Here is a 21,399-nt window from a genome sequence, read left to right as displayed (position 1 = left end):
TATGTGGGCGGAGTAATACACACAGGGTAAAGAGGCTGTACGGGTGCTGATATTACTTTAATATACCACGGCTATCCACCAATCAGATTCGATAACCAGACAGAACTGTTGTATATATATATATATATATATATATATATATATATATATATATAAGTCCTAGGGATTGCAAAACAGTGTTTTCTACAGCTGAACAAATTGTTATACAGCTTTTATATGTTGTAGTGATGCATTTATACCATAGTAATCTGGTAGTGTTTGCTTTGCTCTTGGCTTTTTTGGGTATAATTATTGTGATCTCCTAAATTGAAACAGAGAAATATTGGAAAATCTCATTTCATGCCGTTTAGCCTTATAATCTTAAAATGTGAGCAAAATTGCTTGTTTATTATCACTTAGACATTACGCTAGAGAATCGTACAATACTAGCTCTAATGTGACATTGGTAAACGAGCAATGGTTTCTGCTGTTCTGGCATCAGCTGTGTTTGATTTTTTAATTTTTATTTTTTACATACACAATTATGTCATCAAACTGTTGTACAAACACAATATTACACATGTAGCAGTGTGATATGTATATGGCCACTGGTGTGGCACTTAAGATACTCGGCCTGCGGCCTCATGCCAACGCACGCCTCCCACCAGTGCCGATATACAGCCATATCACACTGCTACTTAAGTGATATTGCTCATTTATACGACAGTTCTGTCTGATTATCGAATCTGATTGGCTGATAGCCGTGATATATTTCAGTAATATCAGCACCCGTACAGCCTCTTTACCCCTGGGTGGATTACTCCGCCCACATACAACCAGCAAAAAGCCGACACTACAGATCTAAAGTTTCAAAGATGCACGCTCAACTGTTTAACTGTCAGCTTATGATTTGAATCCAACGCGGAAGAAAGTAGTTCCTCATACAAAAGGGTTTTTGAGACTCTCTATGTTTGATTTTGTTTTTAAATACACAATTATGCCGTCAAACTGTTGTATAAATGCAAAATCAAACTCGTAGCAGTGCGATATGGCTGTATATTGGCACTGGTGGGGGCACTAAGCCAACGCACACCTCTCACCAGTGCCGATATATAGCCATATCGTACGTATATGTATGTTAATATATATAATGTAGACAGGACCTTAGAAAGCAATACATACAAAAATGAATTGACGATACAGAGAGGATTTAGAAGATTTAATGGGACTGGCATTATGAATCATCTTCATTTCACATTAAGTAACCCCAAAAAAGTCAAATAATCTGAAGACTATGAAAGACATTCTCTTTCAATGCAACTGGAAAAAATAAAACAATAAAAAAAGATTTAAACCAAATATAAATCTCAAACTTGTAAAGGTTTTTTTTTGTTTGAAATGATTACATTTTGAAAATAATATGAATAACTCTGCACCATAAACATACAAAGGGTAAAAAACAACAACATGCCTCTTATGGAATTATGAGTGTCACTTCAGAGATTGCTTGTGCTTCATCCCAAAGTCTGTGAAATATTTTAAGTCAACTCCAAGTAAACTTTGTGTGTTTTCCTTTTTGTTGGTGGTCAGTTTTGTCCTTTCTTTTCTTGTCATCTGCATCCCACAGAGCATTCCTCACAAACCGCGACGCTGCTTCTTTGTCTATATGTGCAGCTTTTCTTCTGTCCGTGATCTCTTTGACTTTATTCATGTATGTCCTGATTCTTTCCTGGAAGATAAAGGAGGATGTTAGTTCCTTTCTTAACTGGTCAAAACAAACACTACTGTATCATACGGCTCCATTAACTAAGTACTAATATGTTTAAGATTTATACAGTTAAAAATGCATTTCTTTTTAATGAATTATTATTTTACGAGGCCTTAGGTAAACAAAAACTGAGGTCCCGGTGTGGTAAAGGTGTAATTAGTTTTAAAAAAAAATTTTTTTAAATTAACTAATTAATCACACTTTTTTTTTTTAATAATTGCAATTATTCATGATTAATCACATTTAAAAGACAGAAACTTTTCATTTTGGCTATTCAAATGTAAAATTTATGTAAACGCAAGACAAAAACTATTTAAATTCAAAATATAATTAATTATTAGAATTTTTGTTTAACGTGTAACACAGATTTCTTCATGTAAACAACATACCCACAATAAACCATCAAGATCCTGGCTTGACAGCCATATTTATTACAGAAACAAAAACACAGGCTTGTTAATGCCATTTGGCATCGTTATGTGGTATCAAATTACATTAAAACAGAAGTCGAAAGTTAAAAATAAAAAACACCCGAAATCGCATGAAACTCTGGAGAGCCTGGTGATGCGACGTTAATTGTTTTATACTGAAACTTGCCCTCAAAAAGTCCTTGCTGGGTCTTGTCCATATTTCTTTGAATGTTTACCACACGTCGGCCACAACAGGCAGTAAATAAAGCCTGCAACTGCGTTAATTGCGTTAATTTTTTTAACGTGTTAATTATTTCAAATTAATCGCATGCGTTAATGCACTAATTTTGACAGCACTAGTAATTAAAAATTTTTAAAAGGCTATGACTTCATTAAAGGGATAGTTCACCCAAAACTTTTAATTCTGTTAGCATTTACTCGCACTTCACCTATTTCAAACCTGTTTGAGTTTCTTTCTTCTGTTGAACACAAAGGAGGATATTTTGGAAATGTTGGAAACCTGTAACCCATAGTACTTTGTATGGAAGTTTATTGTTACAGTTTTACAGTTTTCTTCAAAATATAATCTATCATGTTCAACAGAAGAAACAAACTCACAAAGGTTTGGAATCAGTTGACAATAATTAATTAATTCATGATTAATAAATTAAATTAGTCATTAAATCGTTGGTTAGCTATCCCTTTAAATATAAAAACATAGCATGTTTCAAAGTAGAAAAGGAATAATGATCTACAGTTTTGTAGTTTCTGGCCAGCTGACAGTTCTGCTTATGAGATAATTGAGCTTATTTTACCCCTTAATGCATTATTTGCTTTCTTTTTTCATCGCACGTCTTTACACTAGGTCTAAATGATATATCGTTTGAGCATTGATATCGCAATGTGTGTATCTGAGATAATCACATCGCAGATTAGATTATTAAGTAAAGATTAAAAGACAAAGGCCCAGTTTCACAAACAGGGTTTAGATTACACCGGGCGTCCGTTCTTCGTACCCCGCTTAAATGATCTAAGATGATTTGGCAGATCCTGGATCTGTTCATCTTGATAACTGATCTCTGGCTAATTTGGTTCTTCAAACAAGTTCGCGAATCCGATTAGAATGTTTGGATAAACTGATCTGAGATCGCTGCGTGTGTTGGGAAGGACAGATCTATCAATCCTCGAAATCATGATCAGCAATGCAACGATTGGCTGACGGCACAGCAACGTAATGACATCATCTGATTAATATTCAATTATCCATGTAAGCAAAGTTACATCAAATTAACAGTAAACGGTTTAGTAAATATGATACGCAATAATTTTACACCTTGTTGTGCTCTGCAGGCTTTACACTTTCATGTGTCAAGAGCAATTTATTTAGTTTTACAGTTTTTCGGCGGATTTTCCTTATTATAGTAGTATTATTGTAGCCATTTTTTTAATCAGTGTAAAGAATAACTGAATGTTTACAAAAGCATTTTGATATTGGTAAAGGCGTCTGCAACTTTTGTGGAGCATCAAATCACCGTCTTATTAACTGTCAAAACATGTTTATGACTGCATAAATGTATTATTGCTTTTAAAAAGTTACATATTCTGCATGTCTTTAATCATACTCAAATTGTACTAAAGCGATCTAAAAAGTTCATATCAATAAGTTTTCTCTTTGCACCAGCAGGTGGCAGTCTTTGTACATTCATTTCAGGGGTGCTGATTGCATAAATTGTATTAATATATACATATAACTATTTATTTTATTAATAACTTAAACTTTATATATAGTTAAAAAATATTTACTATTTTCCCAAGTGTATATAACTACTACTGTAAGAAAATATCAGTATTTGGTACATGCTTTCTGTATTAACTTTGCTTAAACTGACCCGATCTAATATTGTTTATATGAATTGAAGCTGCTCCCGACCAGGATTGAGCTACCAGAACTGTTGCTATGACAACAACTCTCGGAGCAGTTTTGAAGAACGAAACAATCCTGGATCATGTCAAATCTTCAATAATAAAAATCCAGCTAACTGAGTAATCCACGTACTAAGAACAGACCCCATGACTTGACCTTAGTTAAACACATTTATAAAAAATATATTACTGGTGTGCACCTGGAGACAAAAAAAAATGACACTGATGTATTTTAGGAGATCTCACTGCAAGTTATTTTAAGTTAAAACAGCTCAAACATGCTATTTTATCTTGACTAGCCTTAAACCTTGTCTGTGAAGCTGGGGGAAAGGGATTTTTATATTTCTTATTTATTTATTTATACAATGATGGCCATGATATTTTACATTTGATTGTTACATTTCTGTATTTGAATACTGTTAGGCTCCCTAGAAAACCATAAAAGACTGTTTATTTATTTATTTAGTTTTGCTTGTATTTTATTAGAATGTTTGCAGATGCACTGGATAGAAAAGGTCTACATACCAGTTGATCTAAATTAATGAAATCTTTCCAAATAGAGCTACAGCTGCAATCAGAGCTATTAAACCCCCTTTGATTTTTCTTTCTTTTTTAAATATTTCCCAAATAATGTTTAACAGAGCAAGGAAATTTTCACAGTATGTCTGATAATATTTTTTTCTTCTGGAGAAAATCTTATTTGTTTTATTTCGGCTAGAATAAAAGCAGTTTTAAATTTTTTTAAAAACATTTTAAGGTCTAAATTATTAGCCCCTTTAAACTATATATTTTTTTCGAAAGTCTACAGAACAAGCTATCGTTATACAACAACTTGCCTAATTACCCTAACCTGCCTAGTTAACCTAGCTAAGCCTTTAAATGTCACTTTAAGCTGTATAGAAGGGTCTTGAAAAAAATCTAATCAAATATTATTTACTGTCATCATGACAGTATCAGAATCAGTTATTAGAAATGAGATATTAAAACTATTATTTAGAAATGTGTTGAATACTTCTCTCTGTAAAACAAAAATTGGGGAAAAAAAATGAATAGAGGAGCTAATAATTCAGGGGGTTCAATAACTCTGATTGCAACTGTAAGTATAATCATATCGCAGCAAAACAAAATATCGCAACGTCAGATTTTTCCAACATCGTGCAGCCCTACTATACACCAAGAAAAATATGGCAAAAAAGTCATAACAACAATTTCTTTAGTTAAAGTGTAACTTAATGTTTTTGTCAGTCTGAATAAGTAGTGGGGCGAAGCAGTGGTGCGTTAGGTAGTGCTGTCGCCTCATTGCAAGAAGGTCCCTGGTTCGAGCCTTGGCTCAGTTGGCGTTTCTGTGTGGAGTTTGCATGTTCTCCCTGCGTTCGCGTGGGTTTCCTCCGGGTGCTCCGGTTTCCCCCACAGTCCAAAGACATGCAGTTCCAAAGACATGCAGTGCAGGTGAATTGGGTAGGCTAAATTGTCTGTAGTGTATGAGTGTGTGTGTGGATGTTTCCCAGAGATGGGTTGCTGCTAGAAGGGCATCCGTTGCGTAAAAACTTGCTGGATAAGTTGGCGGTTCATTTCGCTGTGGCGACCCCGGATTAATAAAGGGAGCAAGCCGACAAGAAAATGAATGCATGAATGAATGATGTAGTTTGAAATAACTAAAAAGGTTAACTAAAGATAATTAAGGCAGCAGCAATGTTTTAATACGTCTACATATCAAGCCCTGTACTTTTGATCTTTTGTTCACAGATTTTATAAATTCTCAAACATTTTTTGTAGAGTTCCATTTTAAATTTTAGTAATCCACCATAGAATTTACATTTGTAGTAAAATATCTTGCTTATTGTAGCCTTAATGCATTACATCCATCCATTTTCCTTTGGCTTACTTCCTTTATTCATCAGGGGTCACCACAGCGGAATGAACCACCAACTATTCCGCCATATGTTTTACGCAGTGGATGCCGTTCCAGCCGCAACCCAGTTCTGGGAAGCACACATACACTCACACATTCACCAACACACTCATACACTACGACCAATTTAGTTTATTCGATTTACCTATAGGCCTTTTTCACGGACGGTAGCACGCACATCCGGTTGGGCGATAGTTGCGTATCCTTACTTCCGGCAGGAGCAATAGAGTCAGATGCGCTACAGTTTTCACTACCTCTTTGAAAACTTTGCCAACATTTACCATTTACAGCGGCTGTTTATTGTCTCGTGGACCGACATCTATCGCTCCACACTCTAAACGTAATAAAGGATATACGTTTTTCCACAAAAATTGCGTTTATATTTACGAATGTGGGTGACTGTCCATACGTTAGCATGGTTTAGGAAAGGCTGTTTACATTTGTGCGAAATGTACCTTTATCATAGCGTATGCTCTTGGTTTTAAACCGTTAAGCGATATAAGGGAGCTAACGTATATAATAATAAATGTTTAAATACATGTATAATATGTAAACGTATAAATCTGTGATGTAATAAATATTTGATGAGAGGGAACCTGGATCTTTACTATATCTGTACGTAAAAAGTTTGCATGTGTTTGGACTCGGAGAAACCAGAGCACCCAGAGAAAACCCACGCCAACACAGGGAGAACATACAAACTCCACACAGAAATGCCAACTGGTCCAGCCGGGACTCGAACCAGCGACTTACTTGCTGTGAGGCGACAATGTTAACCACTAAGCCACTAATTTAAAAATTAAAAACTCTAATTTTTTTAAATAGAGTTCCACTTTACATTTGAGTTATGCGCCATAGACTTTGAGATTGTAGTCTGACATTGTCACAGAAAAAAAACGTTTGAAGTAAACCGACAGTATTCTCTTACCAGTTCTTGTTTGATTGGATGGTCTTTCGGATTGACTCCTTGTGTCACAAGATACACTAGAAAGAAAAAGTGAAACTTGTCATATCATGCTAACCTCAATTTTACAAGACAAATAAAAGAGGGTGTAGAACCTTACTCCAGAACATTGAGTTGAGGGCGTATGCCGACATCAGATCCAGTTTAGCTTGTTCAAGAGGATCCAACTTTATGAAGTAAAAAACAGGTTAAACATGATAGTTAAGCCATTTTCATTTATCAGCTTTTCATATAAACATTTTATACATACTTTAAGCAGACGGTCACTTCTGGATACAGACACCAGTGTCTGGACCATATTCTGGACAGAGCTCAAAGAAGAGTCGAAATCATTCAGGTTGTCTTCGATTTCAGTGGGATAATCCTCTACTGCAGCATCATCAGCCATGGTCTGTCAGCTGAATGGTAACATAAGAATATATTAATAAAAACCATTTAAGATAATTCATGATTCCTGCAAACTTTGGCCTAAAAAAACAGTAATTAATATGCGTTTTGAAATGACGGATCTAAGCATAACTGCTAAATTAAACCGTTTTGTTATTTTTGGGGATTTGTAGTCAATATTATTGAGGTAAAGTTGTTTTTTTATTCACACATTCAGACTTTCTTCTTAATAATATATTTTCAGAAAAATATTATTTGCTATTTCTAAATAGGGAGATCACATTATCAGCCAATGACTCTCAAAATACAACATTGTTCACCAAGTTAAATCGTGCAAATGTTGTTTTGAACTTGAAGTCATACTTAAATGAGATTTCAGACCGAATATTTAAAGTAACATGGCGAACTATGTAGAGACTGTTAAAAATGAACTAATGTGCGAATATAACCCCAACTTTACCTAAAAATCGATATTTGGCTGTTAGGAAAACGAGGGAAAATGCTTCAGAATTCAGTTGTGGACAGCAGATACATATTAAAAAGCAGTAAGTTACCAAATTAATAAGAAGTACAATACATATATATTTCTAACAACTGTGCAAATTCAGCATGAGCGACAATATGGAGATTAAGCTTTATGCACGTGTTCAGTGTCTGCGAGTTATAATCGCACACTTGTTGTCCTGTGTTGTAAAGAAAACCCTGAGACAGCTTACTAAACACAAAATCAACGTAAAATTACATATGAAGTTCGTTTAGGTTGTTTAAGAGAGCTATAATGTAATCAAGCACACATCAATACCTCTCCGTTGAGCCAAGAATAAATAAGCGACGGTCAATACACTTGTTTTTCAAAATAAAAGTCACGCGAAAAACATTTATTTTTCTTTATCTTTAATGGCGACTAGCATTATCGCCACCTAACGGACTGGGGGTCAGTTTAAACTTGCACAGTTTTTTGTTATTTTCATTGTGCAACAAAATCATTTCACATTCGTTAACAAGAAGGATTAAAAGAGAAAAGAAAACATTTAAATAAATAAAAATATTAACTAAAAAGGAGGAGAGGGTACATATCAGATTACATACAAATATACAGTTTAATGCATGGTAGATTTAGTTATTAACAAAAGTTATTCAATTTAACTTTCATTAAAGATAAGTCTGAAAATCTAATCTATCTATCTATCTATCTATCTATCTATCTATCTATCTATCTATCTATCTATCTATCTATCTATCTATCTAGTTAAAATTAGTACGTTGTTATATATATATATATATATATAATATATTATATATATTTTTTTCCTTTTTAATTCACTTACTGAGCCTTTTTTTCTTTATTGATTTTCAGGTGCTTTGAGAAATCCCCTGCTTTGCTTACATGCCTTTTAACGTGTCACGAGACTTTTAATTTGAAGTAGTGCTATTCATGTTTGGCAAGAGTCCAGTACACTAATGTGTTGTTGTGTACTTCTCAAAACGGTCATCCTCCCTACTGTTATTGTTTATCTGAGGAGCTTCTACAAGATGAATTTAGCTAAAAATAAATTATTGGTGAGTATACCTACGTGAATATTCAGTTAAAGTTGTCGTTACGCTGTTATTACAGTTCAGTCTTTTCTGTCAGGTTTGAATGAATAACTTGATATACATTTATAAAAGTCATGTACAGTCAGCTGATAGCGATATCGTATAAACACGAGACTTCTACGTTACCTGTAGTGATACTGTCGTTAAAGCCGTTTAACAGCTGTAAGTTACGTGTATTATTATTGTTATTAATACATACTGTAATACTGTAGCTAAACGTTGAGTCACATTTGTTTTCTTGGTTGTACAGATTTTGTCACACATAAAAAAACACACTCTCCTATAAGTTACTTCCTTTCTCTTTCTCTGACGACAAGCGCAAAACACTACAAAGTAACTAGTAACTGTAATTACATATCCAATTTCGTGAAAAAAATAGTTTTTTTGGTTATTTAATAAAGTTACTCACGATGTGCTTTCCTTGAGTGCTGTAAATCAATTCAGAGAAGATTTTTTTCAGGAGTTTGTTGTTGTTGTTGTTGTTGTTCTACTATCAATTATGGAAGTTTTATTTGTTTAACCACTTCACATGCGGAAGAAACAATAAGTAATACATTATTTACTGACAGAAATACATGGTATTTATGAAGTATGACTCCATTGCGTTTTATACAAATAATGTTCAATAAGTTAATTTAAGTTATGTGTATACATCATTATTCAGACAAATTAAATAGAAATCTAATCTAAATAAATTTTCAATGATGTAATTAGCAATTAATTACTTTTTAATTACATTTTTTATTTCCTAATATATATATTTTTTGTTTACAGGAACATCACTCATTAATCCATTAATTAACAATCTCTATAGTTTTAAACATTTTTCGAGTTTCAAAGGAAAAAAAAAGTTTTTTAAAAGAAAATAAAATCCTAACGCTAAAGCCAGACATCTGAATATTTATAAGATGCAACACACTCAATCCATGTGCCATTTCAAGTTTTATTAATAAAATCATTCATTTATAATATGAACCATGTAAAAATAATATTTAAAACAAGTTTTTTGCTTTTTATCTCTGAAGAGGTAATTTGCAAGAACTCTATTCTGGAAACATTCACAACTATTTGTGAATATATATATATATATATATATATATATATATATATATATATATATATATATATATATATATATATATATATATATATATATATATATATATATATATATAAAAATAATAAAAATATAAGGATGTTATAAATACAGGTCACAAAAAAATTTCACCCCAAAAAAAAAAAATAAATAAATAAATAAATAAATAAATATATATATATATATATATATATATATATATATATATATATATATATATATATATATATATATATATATATATATAAATTATTATTGTACTTTATTATATTATGTTATATTATATTATATTATATTATATTATATTATATTATATTATATTATATGTTATATTTACAATTTACAGTTCATTAAAAGTTTTATCATAAAATCAAAATGTAGTGTAATACATTATTATAACAAAATTTATTTGTATATATATATATATATATATATATATATATATATATATATATATATATATATATATATATATATATATATATATATATATATATATAAATTTACAGTTTGGATGGCATGGTGGCTCATTGGTTAGCACTGTTGCCTGACAGCAAGATGGTCGCTGGTTCGAGTCCCAGCTAAGCCATTTCTGTGTGGAGTTTGCATGTTCTCCCGGTGTTAGTGTGGGTTTCCTCCAGATGCTCTGGTTTCCCCCACAGTTCAAACACATGCGCTATAGGAGAATTAAATAAACTAAATTGGCCGTAGTGTATGAGTGTGTGTGAATGTGAGAGTGTGTTTCTCAGTACTAGGTTGAGGCTGGAAGGGCATCCGCTGCGTAAAACATATACCGGAATAGTTGGCGGTTCATTCCGCTGTGGCAAGCCCTGATAAATAAGGGACGAAGCTGAAGGAAAATGAATGAATGAAATTACAGTTTATCACAAATGTTCTTTCAAAACACAGAAAATGTATTAAAGTGTAATATATAAAATATTTTATAGTATATTATATCATATTAATATAATAATAATATGTAGCTACTGTATATTGAAGCGTGGATCTCAGTGACACAGTGTGTATGTTGTCAGTGTCTGCAGTCTTCTAGGTAAGCGTCAGTCAGTTCTCATGTGACTGAGAAGCGTCCAGGAGCATGTGAGTGTGTTGTAAAGAGCAGCAGCATCACTCCAGCATTCCTTCAGCAGGACGTGAATAAAAACAGAGCGTGCTGTGTAATAACTGACTCACGTGCTTCTGTCTGCCGCTCTGAAATTCAATGTATTTAAGCACTGGAGGTGTTTTCTCTTGTCTCTTTCAGTGCTGTGAGTCCACAGTGTTTACGTCTTATTTCATTGGGATCTGAGCCGACAGCATCTCCATAATGTCAGACTGACTTCATGAGGAGACGGATGCTTTTCTCACAGCAGCAGAGGAGCTAATGGTCCAGTAAGTTTATAGTGTTTTCTTTGTTTTCTTAGGTTCTGTCTTCTTATTAGGACTGCACAATATATACAGTTGAAGTAAAAATGATTAGCCCTCGTGTGAGTTTTCTTCTAATATTTCCTAAATTATGTTTAACAGAGCAATTAATTTTTCACATATATTTTTTTATTATTATTTGGTTTATTTCGGCTAGAATAAAAGCAGTTTTTAATAAAATAAAAAAAACATTTTAAGATTTGTTAAAATTGAAGATCATACCCACATTTTTTGGGACTGTCCTAAGATTGAAGAAATTTGGAAAAATGTTAAAAAAAAAGAAATAGATAATATATTAGATATAGAAATACCCCTCGATCCAGTTATGTGCTTACTGTGAGCACTGTCCAAAGAAATGTTCAATGGAGAAGCAAGATTTGTCCTAAGGATATTATTACTGGTTGCAAAAAATGATAACAGTACATTGGATGGAAGAAAGTTCTCCAAAGGTGGCTCAGTGGATTCAGAGACTTAAACAGGTCTATATAATGGAAACAAATGACTGCATGTCTACTAATGAATACTGATATTTTTCTAAAGAGGTGGAAAATTATTACGACATATTTAGATATGTATATTTAGAGGTTACTTAACCTATCATCACTGTAATTTAAGGTAACTACAATGCAACACAATGTAACTGATTTACAAATGTATCCCCTGTAAAGTAATTATGATTGCAATACCTTTTATTTATTTATTTATTTATTTATTTGTATTATTTTTTATGTATATTATATATAAATATATATATATATATATAAATATATATATATATATATATATATATATATATATATATATATATATATATATATATATAATTTTATTTTTTTTATTTTTTTTATGTTTTTACATAATATATATATATATATATATATATATATATATATATATATATATATATATATATATATATATATATATATATATATATATATAATTTCAGATAATATTAATAATTTCATTATTAAGTTTTTAATGTATCCCCTCATCTGTAAGGGGTTAAATTGTTGGGGAAGGGGTTGTTCTGTAAAAATATATTGAAAAATCTTAAATAAAAGTAAAAAAATAAATTATTAGCCCCCAAGAGCAATATATTTTTTTTCAATTGCTACAGAACAAACATCGTTATACTGATGTAATGACTTGTCTAATTACCCTAACTCGCCTAATTTACCTAGTTAAGTCTTTAAATTGTACTTTAAGCTGAATACTAGTATCTTGAAAAATATCTTGTAAAATATTATTTACTGTCATCATGGCAAAGATAAAAGAAATCATTTATTAGAAATGAGTTATTAAAACTATTATGTTTAGAAGTGTTAAAAAAAATCTTGAAATTGGGGAATAAATATATACGGGGGAATAATAATAAAGAAGGAATCAACTGTAGTTTCAGTATCAATATCGCAATGTACGCATCTGAAATGTTGAATTTATTTTAGTGATTATAACTGAGCAGGAACAACAGTTCAAAACACGGCAGATTTTGTGGAGTCAGTTTAATCATTATGGTATGATGGTTTATCATTTACATGGAATCTTTTGTTCCTACTATGGATGTTAATGGCTGCTTTTTTCCAACATTCTTCAGTATGCAGCACATAATATCTTAATAACAATATATAAATCAATATCAACTAAATCAAGTTAAAGTCATTTCACACATTTCTTTTTGTATTTTGCATATTGGCAAATGTTGCATCAGTGGATATCGTATTGTATCACACCAAGAAATCCAATATACACCCCTGTTTGTGCATGTGTGAAAGCTTGACAGATTTGGAAGGTTTAAAAATGTATTAATTTTTTTTTTAATATCACACTTGATAAAAACAGTCTGCAGAAACACTTTGATTGACATTCTCCCGCTGTACATGTTATTAGAGGGGGAAAAGCCCCACACATTAGCGACAATGTCTCCCTCATTAGCATAGACAGCAGTGAGTGAGAGGCTGCTGTCCACTAAGTGTTGAGTTTTAGGATGCACAAATGAACACTGTAGACTGCCATCTTCTGACCCTCTTCTGATGACATTTTCAGCTTTTCACAGAGATAATGTTAGTTCTGGTTTTGATTCTGCCACTATGCTGACACATAGGCATCTGTAGCTCCGCCCTCCTGTAAAAAGAGCACAATCTCATATTTGAATTTAAAGCGACAGTCACCAAAATGGCACAATTGGGATCGAAGGCAAAAAGGGGCAGATACAAAGACTCATAAATCCTTATTTGTGTGGTATTTTGAGATGAAACTTCGCATACACACTCTAGGGACATCAGAGACTTATTTTACATCTTGTAAAAAGCGCCTTTATAGATCCTCTTTATTGTTGTGGCAAAATTTGCAGTGATATGTATTTACACATTCTGCTTTTCTCTCTCCTTTAGCATTATTATATCCTGGCCGCCCTCATATATACAGTCCCTAGATTCCTCTGTCTTTGAGAATGGATGGTAAGCAGTCTCTACAGGCCAGCATGAACTCCTCATACATTCCTTCTGTGGTTTCCTCCATGAGTGAGAAAGAACGTTCAGACGCTGAGGTGACGGTGGACGACACTGCCCCGTTGATCTCCCGACAGCAGCCAGTGGGACCCCTGGCAACCCGTCACAGCCCAGAGGACTCCTACAATCTAGTGTACATCATCTTCTTCCTGATGGGCATCGGCTCTCTGCTGCCCTGGAACGTGTTCATCACTGCCAAACACTACTGGCTGTACAAGCTCAGCAACAGCTCCAGCCCTGCAGGTCAGGAGGAATCTCACAACGACCTCAGTGTAAGTGGGTTGAGCAATTCCATGGATGTGAAGTTTGTAGTACACATTCAAAACATATATTCACATTTATTCAGAATATGTCTATACTTTCCAAAGCATTTAACCACAGAGTTATGAGATAAATCTGTAAACATATTTTTGATTTTAAATGAGGAAAAAAAAAATGTGTGTTATGAATGTGACCTAAAAAGTACAGCATACTTTGATTCAGTTTTGTGACTTAAACTGCACAACCCAAAAGAAATAATACTAATCATAAGGATAGGAGTTGGCTCACTGTAGGACAAAAACAACAGAGGCTTATTGTGATGTACCCCTGTATACATTTCTGGAGAGCACGAGTTATGTAGCCAGAGTCCCGGGGGTACGTACGGCTGCGTTTATTTTTTTTAAGCGAACGCTGCGGGGAGGTGTGACGCTGTTCCCTTTCGCGCTTGCCTTACCTCCTTGTGGAGGGCATCCCTGCTGCAACCCGTTTGTCCACTCAGCTCAGCGTGTACGTCGGCAGGCTCGAGATGCAGAGAGGGGTCGACCACGGCGACCGGTTTCGAGTCCGGGGAAGAGCAGCTCCAGCAATCAGGTAAGACAAAAACAGAATCCCAAAAATTAAGTGAACGAGTTTCCTGACAGGGTGAGAATGCGGCGAAATCCGAAAACGCGGTGGAATAAAAAAAATCAGGGCTTTTATTTTTTTGGACGGCTTTTGTGAACTGTTGCTCGGGTTTAGGGAAGCGAGCGGGCGGGCGGGTCGATCGGTAAAATTAGTTGGGTTCAGGAAAGGAAGAGGGCGAGTCGGCCGATTGTCATCCGACGCAGTCAATCATCCGGTCAGTCGGATAGCGGCCTCCGGCGGGTTCACGCAAGAACAGCGCGGGCGTCTGAGGTGCGAAAAAGCGCAAAACAGCGGCCTTTCTCGCAAAAACAAAAACTGCAGCCATACGTACCCGCCGGGACGTATTCCACGGTCTCCAGAATTGTCCGCGGGACTACGTTTCCACAATGAGCCTGAGTTGTTACTATTTTATGCAACAGCCTTACATTTAATAGGGAAACATAAGGGCCATCACAAGCAAAAAGACCCCTAGCCTATAAGGTGCTTTAGGGAATAGCCTATCTTAAACTGACCAGCTATATATTTTTCTTTCCTTTATTTATTTATTTACTTTGGCGCATTTACTCGTGTGCAATCGGAAAAGTAGGATAATGGCAGCACGCTATCTTTACCAGACTCGGGCAAAGTCTGCCTCTTCTTTCACTCTGCCCTGAAGCCCCAGCTGGCCCTCTTTGGCCCAGAAGGCCCTCTGGCCCAGAAAAAGCCTCGCTTTGGCCCGATCAGGCCCCAGAAGTGACAGTGGAAACGCGACTGGCCCTGGTTCACTCTTGCTCGCTATTGTGTGCGGATAAGACATTACTTCATCATGTTGTCAATATAACAGTGTACTCTGGAGGGCTGTCTGATGGAAACTATGGCTAATTTTTAGCTTTGTACTGTGATTTGTTGGCAGATCATGTCATTTGTGATATAGAAAGGAAAAGACAGCACTGCAGAGCACAAAGAAAAAAACTAAACAAAAGTAGAAGTGTGAACATAGGAATCTCCTTTGAGATGCGCATTCAGTAAAAAAAGTCAAAATTTACCTGGGAAAAATTGACCAATTGTAGACTGATTTAGAAAAAAAAGTTTAATGGAAATGTGTAGAAAAATGTGTAATGACAAAATATTATGACAACTTGTTCAGGCATTTTGCACATTAAGATTTACGCCATGAACAAACGATTAAATGTTGTGGGGGGTGAGACTATTCAACGGAGACCAAAATAAAAAATTTTGATCAACATGACATAAGCTAGTGATAACGTAGGAAACATCAGAGAATTGCACATAATCATTTGCATGGATGTACACAAGCATTTCATGGTTTCCGCTACATTCATTCCTCTATGGCGGGGCGCCACGCCAAAATTGATCCCGTCACGGCTACATTACAGCTTCTCTTTCAAAACATTATATATATATTTTTATAGCAGGTAATAATCACACCAAAACGTATTAAAGGGTAAGTAAACTATAACAGCTCAAACTTTTCTGTAACCGTAGTAGTGCTGTGCGTCATTTGTTTAAACCTTCAAGGTTACCTACTGACTGACAGGTGCGTGATGCCAGCAAACATGACGTATAGACGTTTCATTTTACTTCAGGACGCATTAATACTGCTCTGTAGGTATTGGAGACATTCATAAATATTCCCAGCAAATTTAATAAATGCTGGAGACATACTCATAAACATAAACGCACTAAATCGCACTTCAGCAGCGTTTATTTGAGAGCGCACATGAAGATCTGCACGCTCTTGAAGCGGCTTATATCTGAGGGGGCGTGCAAGAAGTTTTGTGCACGAGCAGAGGAAATCAACGCTTAAGCAAAGAGATCCGAAAGCTCGTATGCTATTACACAACCCATGCTCATTCTGAAAACGTAGTCCTGCGGATGTTTCTGGAGACCGCGGGATACGTCCCGGGAGGTACGTACAACTGCAGTTTTTGTTTTTGCGAATCCGTGAGAGGCCACTGTGTGCGCTTTTCCGCATCTCAAATGCCTCTCGCGAGTGCAGTTCGTGCCCGACCTGTTCTCGTGTGAACCCACCAGAGGCCGCTGTCCGACTGATCGGATGATTGACTGCGCCACCGGCCAATCGGCTGACCCGCCCTCCTCCTTCCCTAAACCCAACCAATTTTACCGATTGACCCGCCCGCCCGCTCACTTCCCTAAACCCGACCAACAATTTACAAAAGCCGTTCAAAAAAAGAAAAGCCCTGATTTTTTTTTTTTTCGCGCGTTTTTGGATTTCACCACATTCTCAGCCTGTTATGAAACTCGTTTTCTTAATTTTTGGGATTCTGTTTTTGTCTTACCTGATTTCTGGAACTGCTCTTCCCCGGACTCAAAACCGATCGTCGTAGTCAACTCCTCTCTGCATCTCAAGTCTGCCGACGTACACGATGAGCTGAGTGGACAAATGGGTTGCAGTGGGAAAGCCCTCCACACGGAGGTAAGCGGTCGGCCAGCAAGCGCGAAAGGGAACAGCGTCACACCGCCCCGTAGCGTTCGCTTGAAAAAAATAAATGCAGCCATACGTACCTCCCGGGACGTATTTCGTTGTCTCCAGAAACGTCCGCGAGACTACATTTTCAGAATGAGCTTGGGTTGCTATTACATCAATGCGATCTCGACTTCTAATATCGCCCTCACGACATTTGTCATTTTTAATAACGCCACAGGTAGGTGGTAGATCTGTTTAAAAAAAAGGCCTGCCGCCACAGCTGGAAAAAATCCTAGAGGAAACACTGTAATTGCAACTTGTTCAAAGAAATGAGAAACAGCTTTTTGATGTGCATAACTGACACAATGATATGAAGATTGAAGATAGAAATGGACCAAAGTGACTGAGAAAAACTGAAATTATTAGATTTAAATATAACTTTTAATGAAGTAATTAGCAATGACGAAGTAACTGACCCAGCACTGGTCATATGACACACAGGGCAGGATGTGTTTGTCTCGAGGCGTGAGTGTCACCAACTTGCTACCATGCTATTTAAAGCAATCACAACATGATTTTGCTTTCTGCTCACACCAGCATTCTCCAGGTCTCGTGATTTCTGACAGAACTGATGCTCCTTTCATGTGCAGAACCACAGAGACACTTTTGTTTTTTCAAGGGTCACAAAAATTATGAGCTGAAAATATCAGTTTTTCATGGTGACTTCAATATTATGGTGATTTTCGGTGTTAGTTTAGTGTTGTCTTTCTTTCCAGACCTCAAGATTGATCAGATTTATGCACACTAGCTGAGCAGTTGCTGTTTGTTTCTAAATGTGTTGAATCAGCAGGCTGATGTCTGCACGGACAGGCCAAAGTGTGTTTCCTTTTATTCTTTATTTCTCTTTAAGTTGCCAGAGTGTCAAAGGTAGACAACATGTTTTGCTCTTTTGGGGGAGAAAAAAAATCAGATTTTAGAGAATAAGTTTGGATTAATTTTTTGTGTCACACTTTACAATAAAGTACTATAAAGTACAATATAAACTATTTATGAACAATACTTGTACAACATTAATCATACACTACCTTACAAAAGTCTTGTCGCCTATCTAAGTTTTAGCAACAACAAGTAATAACTGACTTCTAGTTGATCATTTGGTATTAGAAGTGGCTTATATGAAAGGCAAAGGCCTCTAGATTAAGCTTATTTTACCAAGATAAAATATGATCATGCCTTGATTTTGAATGATTTAATGAGGACAGTAAGGTCTGACTTTGCTTAGACAAAAGTCTTGTCACTTAACAGAAATAATGTCCAGTATAGAGTATAAAGTCATGCAGCAGTGGAAACAGAATGAATATTGTGAATCCCATGATCTTGGAGGACTGCATCCATACATCTCTGCAATGACTCAAATATCACTTATTAATAAAGTCATCAGGAATGGCAAAGAAAGTGTTCTTGCAGGACTCCCAGAGTTCATCAAGAATCCTTGGATTCATCTCCAATGCCTCCACCTTCATCTTACCCCAGACATGCTCAATAATGTTCATGTCTGGTGACTGGGCTGGCCAATCTTGCAGCACCTTGACCTTCTTTGCTTTTAGGAGCTTTGATGTGGAGGCTGAAGTATGAGGAGCGCTATCCTGCTGAAGAACTTGCTCTCCTCAAACTCTCCTGTGGTTTGTAATGTAATGGGCAGCACAAATGTCTTGATACCGCAGGCTGTTGATGTTGTGATCCACTCTGCAGATCATTTGCACGCCCCCATATTGAATGTAACCCCAAACCATGAATTTTCCTTCACCAAACTTGATGATGCCTGTAAGAATCTTGGGTCCATGCGAGTTTCAGTAGGTCTTCTGCAGTATTTGTGATGATTGAGATGCAGTTCAACAGATGATTGACAGATGGTCCAAATGATCAACTAGAAGTCACGTTATTATTCGTTGCTCTTACAACTGGGATCAACGCCAAAACTTTTGTCAGGTAGTGTAGTTTAACATTTACTAATGCATTAATATTAATATTAGTATTAAAATCCAAAGTTAGGGCAGCACGGTGACGCAGTGTAACTGTGTATCTGTAAACGCTGCATAAAACATATGCTAGATTAGTTGGCGGTTCATTCCGCTGTATCCACCCCAGATTAATAAAGGGAATAAGCCGAAAAGAAAATTAATGAATGAATGAAAATCCAACGTTTTGTTGACTATCATCAGTTACCAATGAATGAATGTTTCATTAGCTAACATTAACAAAGAGGAATAAATACTGTAATAAATAAATAATTAGTTGTTTGTTCATATAAGTAAATACATTATCTAATGGAACCCTATTGTAAAATCTTACCTTAACAAATTCTTATTAATTTAAACATTTTAAACACAGTTATTATACATTTGAATAATGATTATGATAATATTTTTTGCTGTTTCTCGTTTTCACTTCTGCTCATTCTCTAGTTTTATCTGACTGGGCAGGAAATGGCAAACGTGAAACTGGGTCATTTCATAAGATTCTTATTTTTACTGAATGTTTTAAAGGAACAGTTTGTGCAAAAATGGTTCATACATAATTTTTCATCTTACTCTTTTAACATTGTCATACAGGTTAAACAAATGCTTCAATTGATTAAAATGTCAGCATTTTCTTACTTTTTCTTTCTTTTTTAAACTGTACACTGTAACTGGACATATTTTGAGGTAAAACGATCATGATATCAGGTTTTTTGTCATACGATATATTGCACCAAATTATCCAGATTATATTGAGACAAACTGTTTAAGACCATTTTAAAGTGCAATTTAAAAGTTTTACTAGCGTGATTGTTTTAGGATAATTAGGCTAGTAGTTTGTTCTGTAGAATTTTTTTTTAAAGTTTAAGGGGGCTATTAATATTGACCTTAAATATATAAAATACAAAAGCTGCTATAACTCCAGCCAAACTAAAAGAAATACGACTTTCTCCAGAAGAAAATGTTATAGGAAATACTGTTAAAACTTTATTTCTCTGTTAAACATTAATTGGTGAAATATTTGAATAAGAATAAAAAAGAATTACAGGAGGGTGAATTAATTTAACTGTACCTATCATGCTTTTTAAAAAGATTATATTTTGTCTTCCAGGACTACTTTGAGAGTTACATCGCCATTGCTTCTGCCATTCCCTCAGTGCTGTGTCTCATCCTCAACTACCTCCTGGTCAACAGGTAACACAAGCGCATCTGCACACTTCACTTTCTGTCATTTTCACCCATTTTGTCCATTTGACTGCCTTAGAATCTAGGAGAGAATATTGCTTTCTTGATATTCTGTAGTTCTTGAATGTAATCAACGGATGGACGAATGGATAGAAAGATAGATAGATACAATACACACAGACAGGTGTATGGATACTACAGATAGATGGATGGATGGATGGACTGTTACATAATGTAGATGGATGGATGGATGGATGGATGGATGGATGGATGGATGGATGGATGGATGGATGGATGGATGGATGGATGGATGGATGGATGGATGGATGGATGGACAGTTACATACTTTAGACAGATGGATGGATGAGTGGATATTGTTGACAAATAAACACATGGATGGATTGATGGATAAATATGGTTGAATGGATCAAAGGATGCATGGATGGCTGAATGGATGTATGGATGTATGGACAGATAGATAGATAGATAGATAGATAGATAGATAGATAGATAGATAGATAGATAGATAGATAGATAGATAGATAGATAGATAGATAGATAGATAGATAGATAGATAGATAGATAGATAGATAGATAGATAGATAGATAGATAGATAGATAGATAGATAGATAGATAGATAGATAGATACTACAGATGGATAGATGGAAGAACGGATGGACAGTTACATTCTGTACACAAATGGATGGATGGATACTATTGACAAACAGACAGACGGACAGACAGACAGAAGAGAAATGTTTTCCGAGAAGGCTGAGAGTTTTGTGCAGAACAAACAAAGCATTTCTGGCTCTGCCTAAATGAAATTAGTCTAATGGGAATCAGTTTCAATCTTTGTAACTGTTGCCAATTCCTGTGCTGTCAGAGAATAAAGACTCACTGTGTCTGCTTTTCAAC

The 21,399-nt window shown here is 35.1% G+C and overlaps 3 protein-coding genes across 10 annotated transcripts in view; 2 read left to right on the top strand and 1 right to left on the bottom strand.

The window, feature by feature from the left end:
- Positions 1-21,399, top strand: part of meis1b (Meis homeobox 1 b) — a 605,459-nt gene that overhangs the window by 519,641 nt on the left and 64,419 nt on the right. The window lies entirely within an intron of this gene.
- Positions 1,184-9,869, bottom strand: c1d (C1D nuclear receptor corepressor). 7 transcript variants are annotated; one of them, XM_073919517.1, is made up of 5 exons: positions 9,349-9,869; positions 7,207-7,354; positions 7,057-7,123; positions 6,921-6,976; positions 1,184-1,708 (listed from the first exon to the last, which is right to left on the bottom strand). In XM_073919517.1, the coding sequence occupies exons 2-5, from the start codon at positions 7,342-7,344 to the stop codon at positions 1,523-1,525; spliced, it is 447 nt and encodes a 148-aa protein (XP_073775618.1). In that variant the 5' UTR covers positions 7,345-7,354; positions 9,349-9,869; the 3' UTR covers positions 1,184-1,522.
- slc29a3 (solute carrier family 29 member 3) overlaps positions 8,817-21,399 on the top strand; it is a 24,497-nt gene continuing 11,914 nt past the window's right edge. For both annotated transcript variants that reach the window (XR_012389102.1, XM_073920572.1), the window contains exons 1-4: positions 8,817-8,903; positions 11,297-11,424; positions 13,851-14,239; positions 20,410-20,492. Coding sequence is in view for 1 of the 2 variants with exons in the window: in XM_073920572.1 (XP_073776673.1) it covers positions 13,910-14,239; positions 20,410-20,492 (413 nt within the window). In the remaining variant the exon portion in view is untranslated. The remainder of the gene's footprint in view (positions 8,904-11,296; positions 11,425-13,850; positions 14,240-20,409; positions 20,493-21,399) is intronic.

The sequence above is a fragment of the Danio rerio genome, chromosome 13 (assembly GCF_049306965.1).
Source record: "Danio rerio strain Tuebingen ecotype United States chromosome 13, GRCz12tu, whole genome shotgun sequence".
Classification (NCBI taxonomy): Eukaryota; Metazoa; Chordata; class Actinopteri; order Cypriniformes; family Danionidae; genus Danio; species Danio rerio.
The sequence above is the reverse complement of the archived record's forward strand: the minus strand, read 5'-3'. Positions and strand labels throughout refer to the sequence as shown.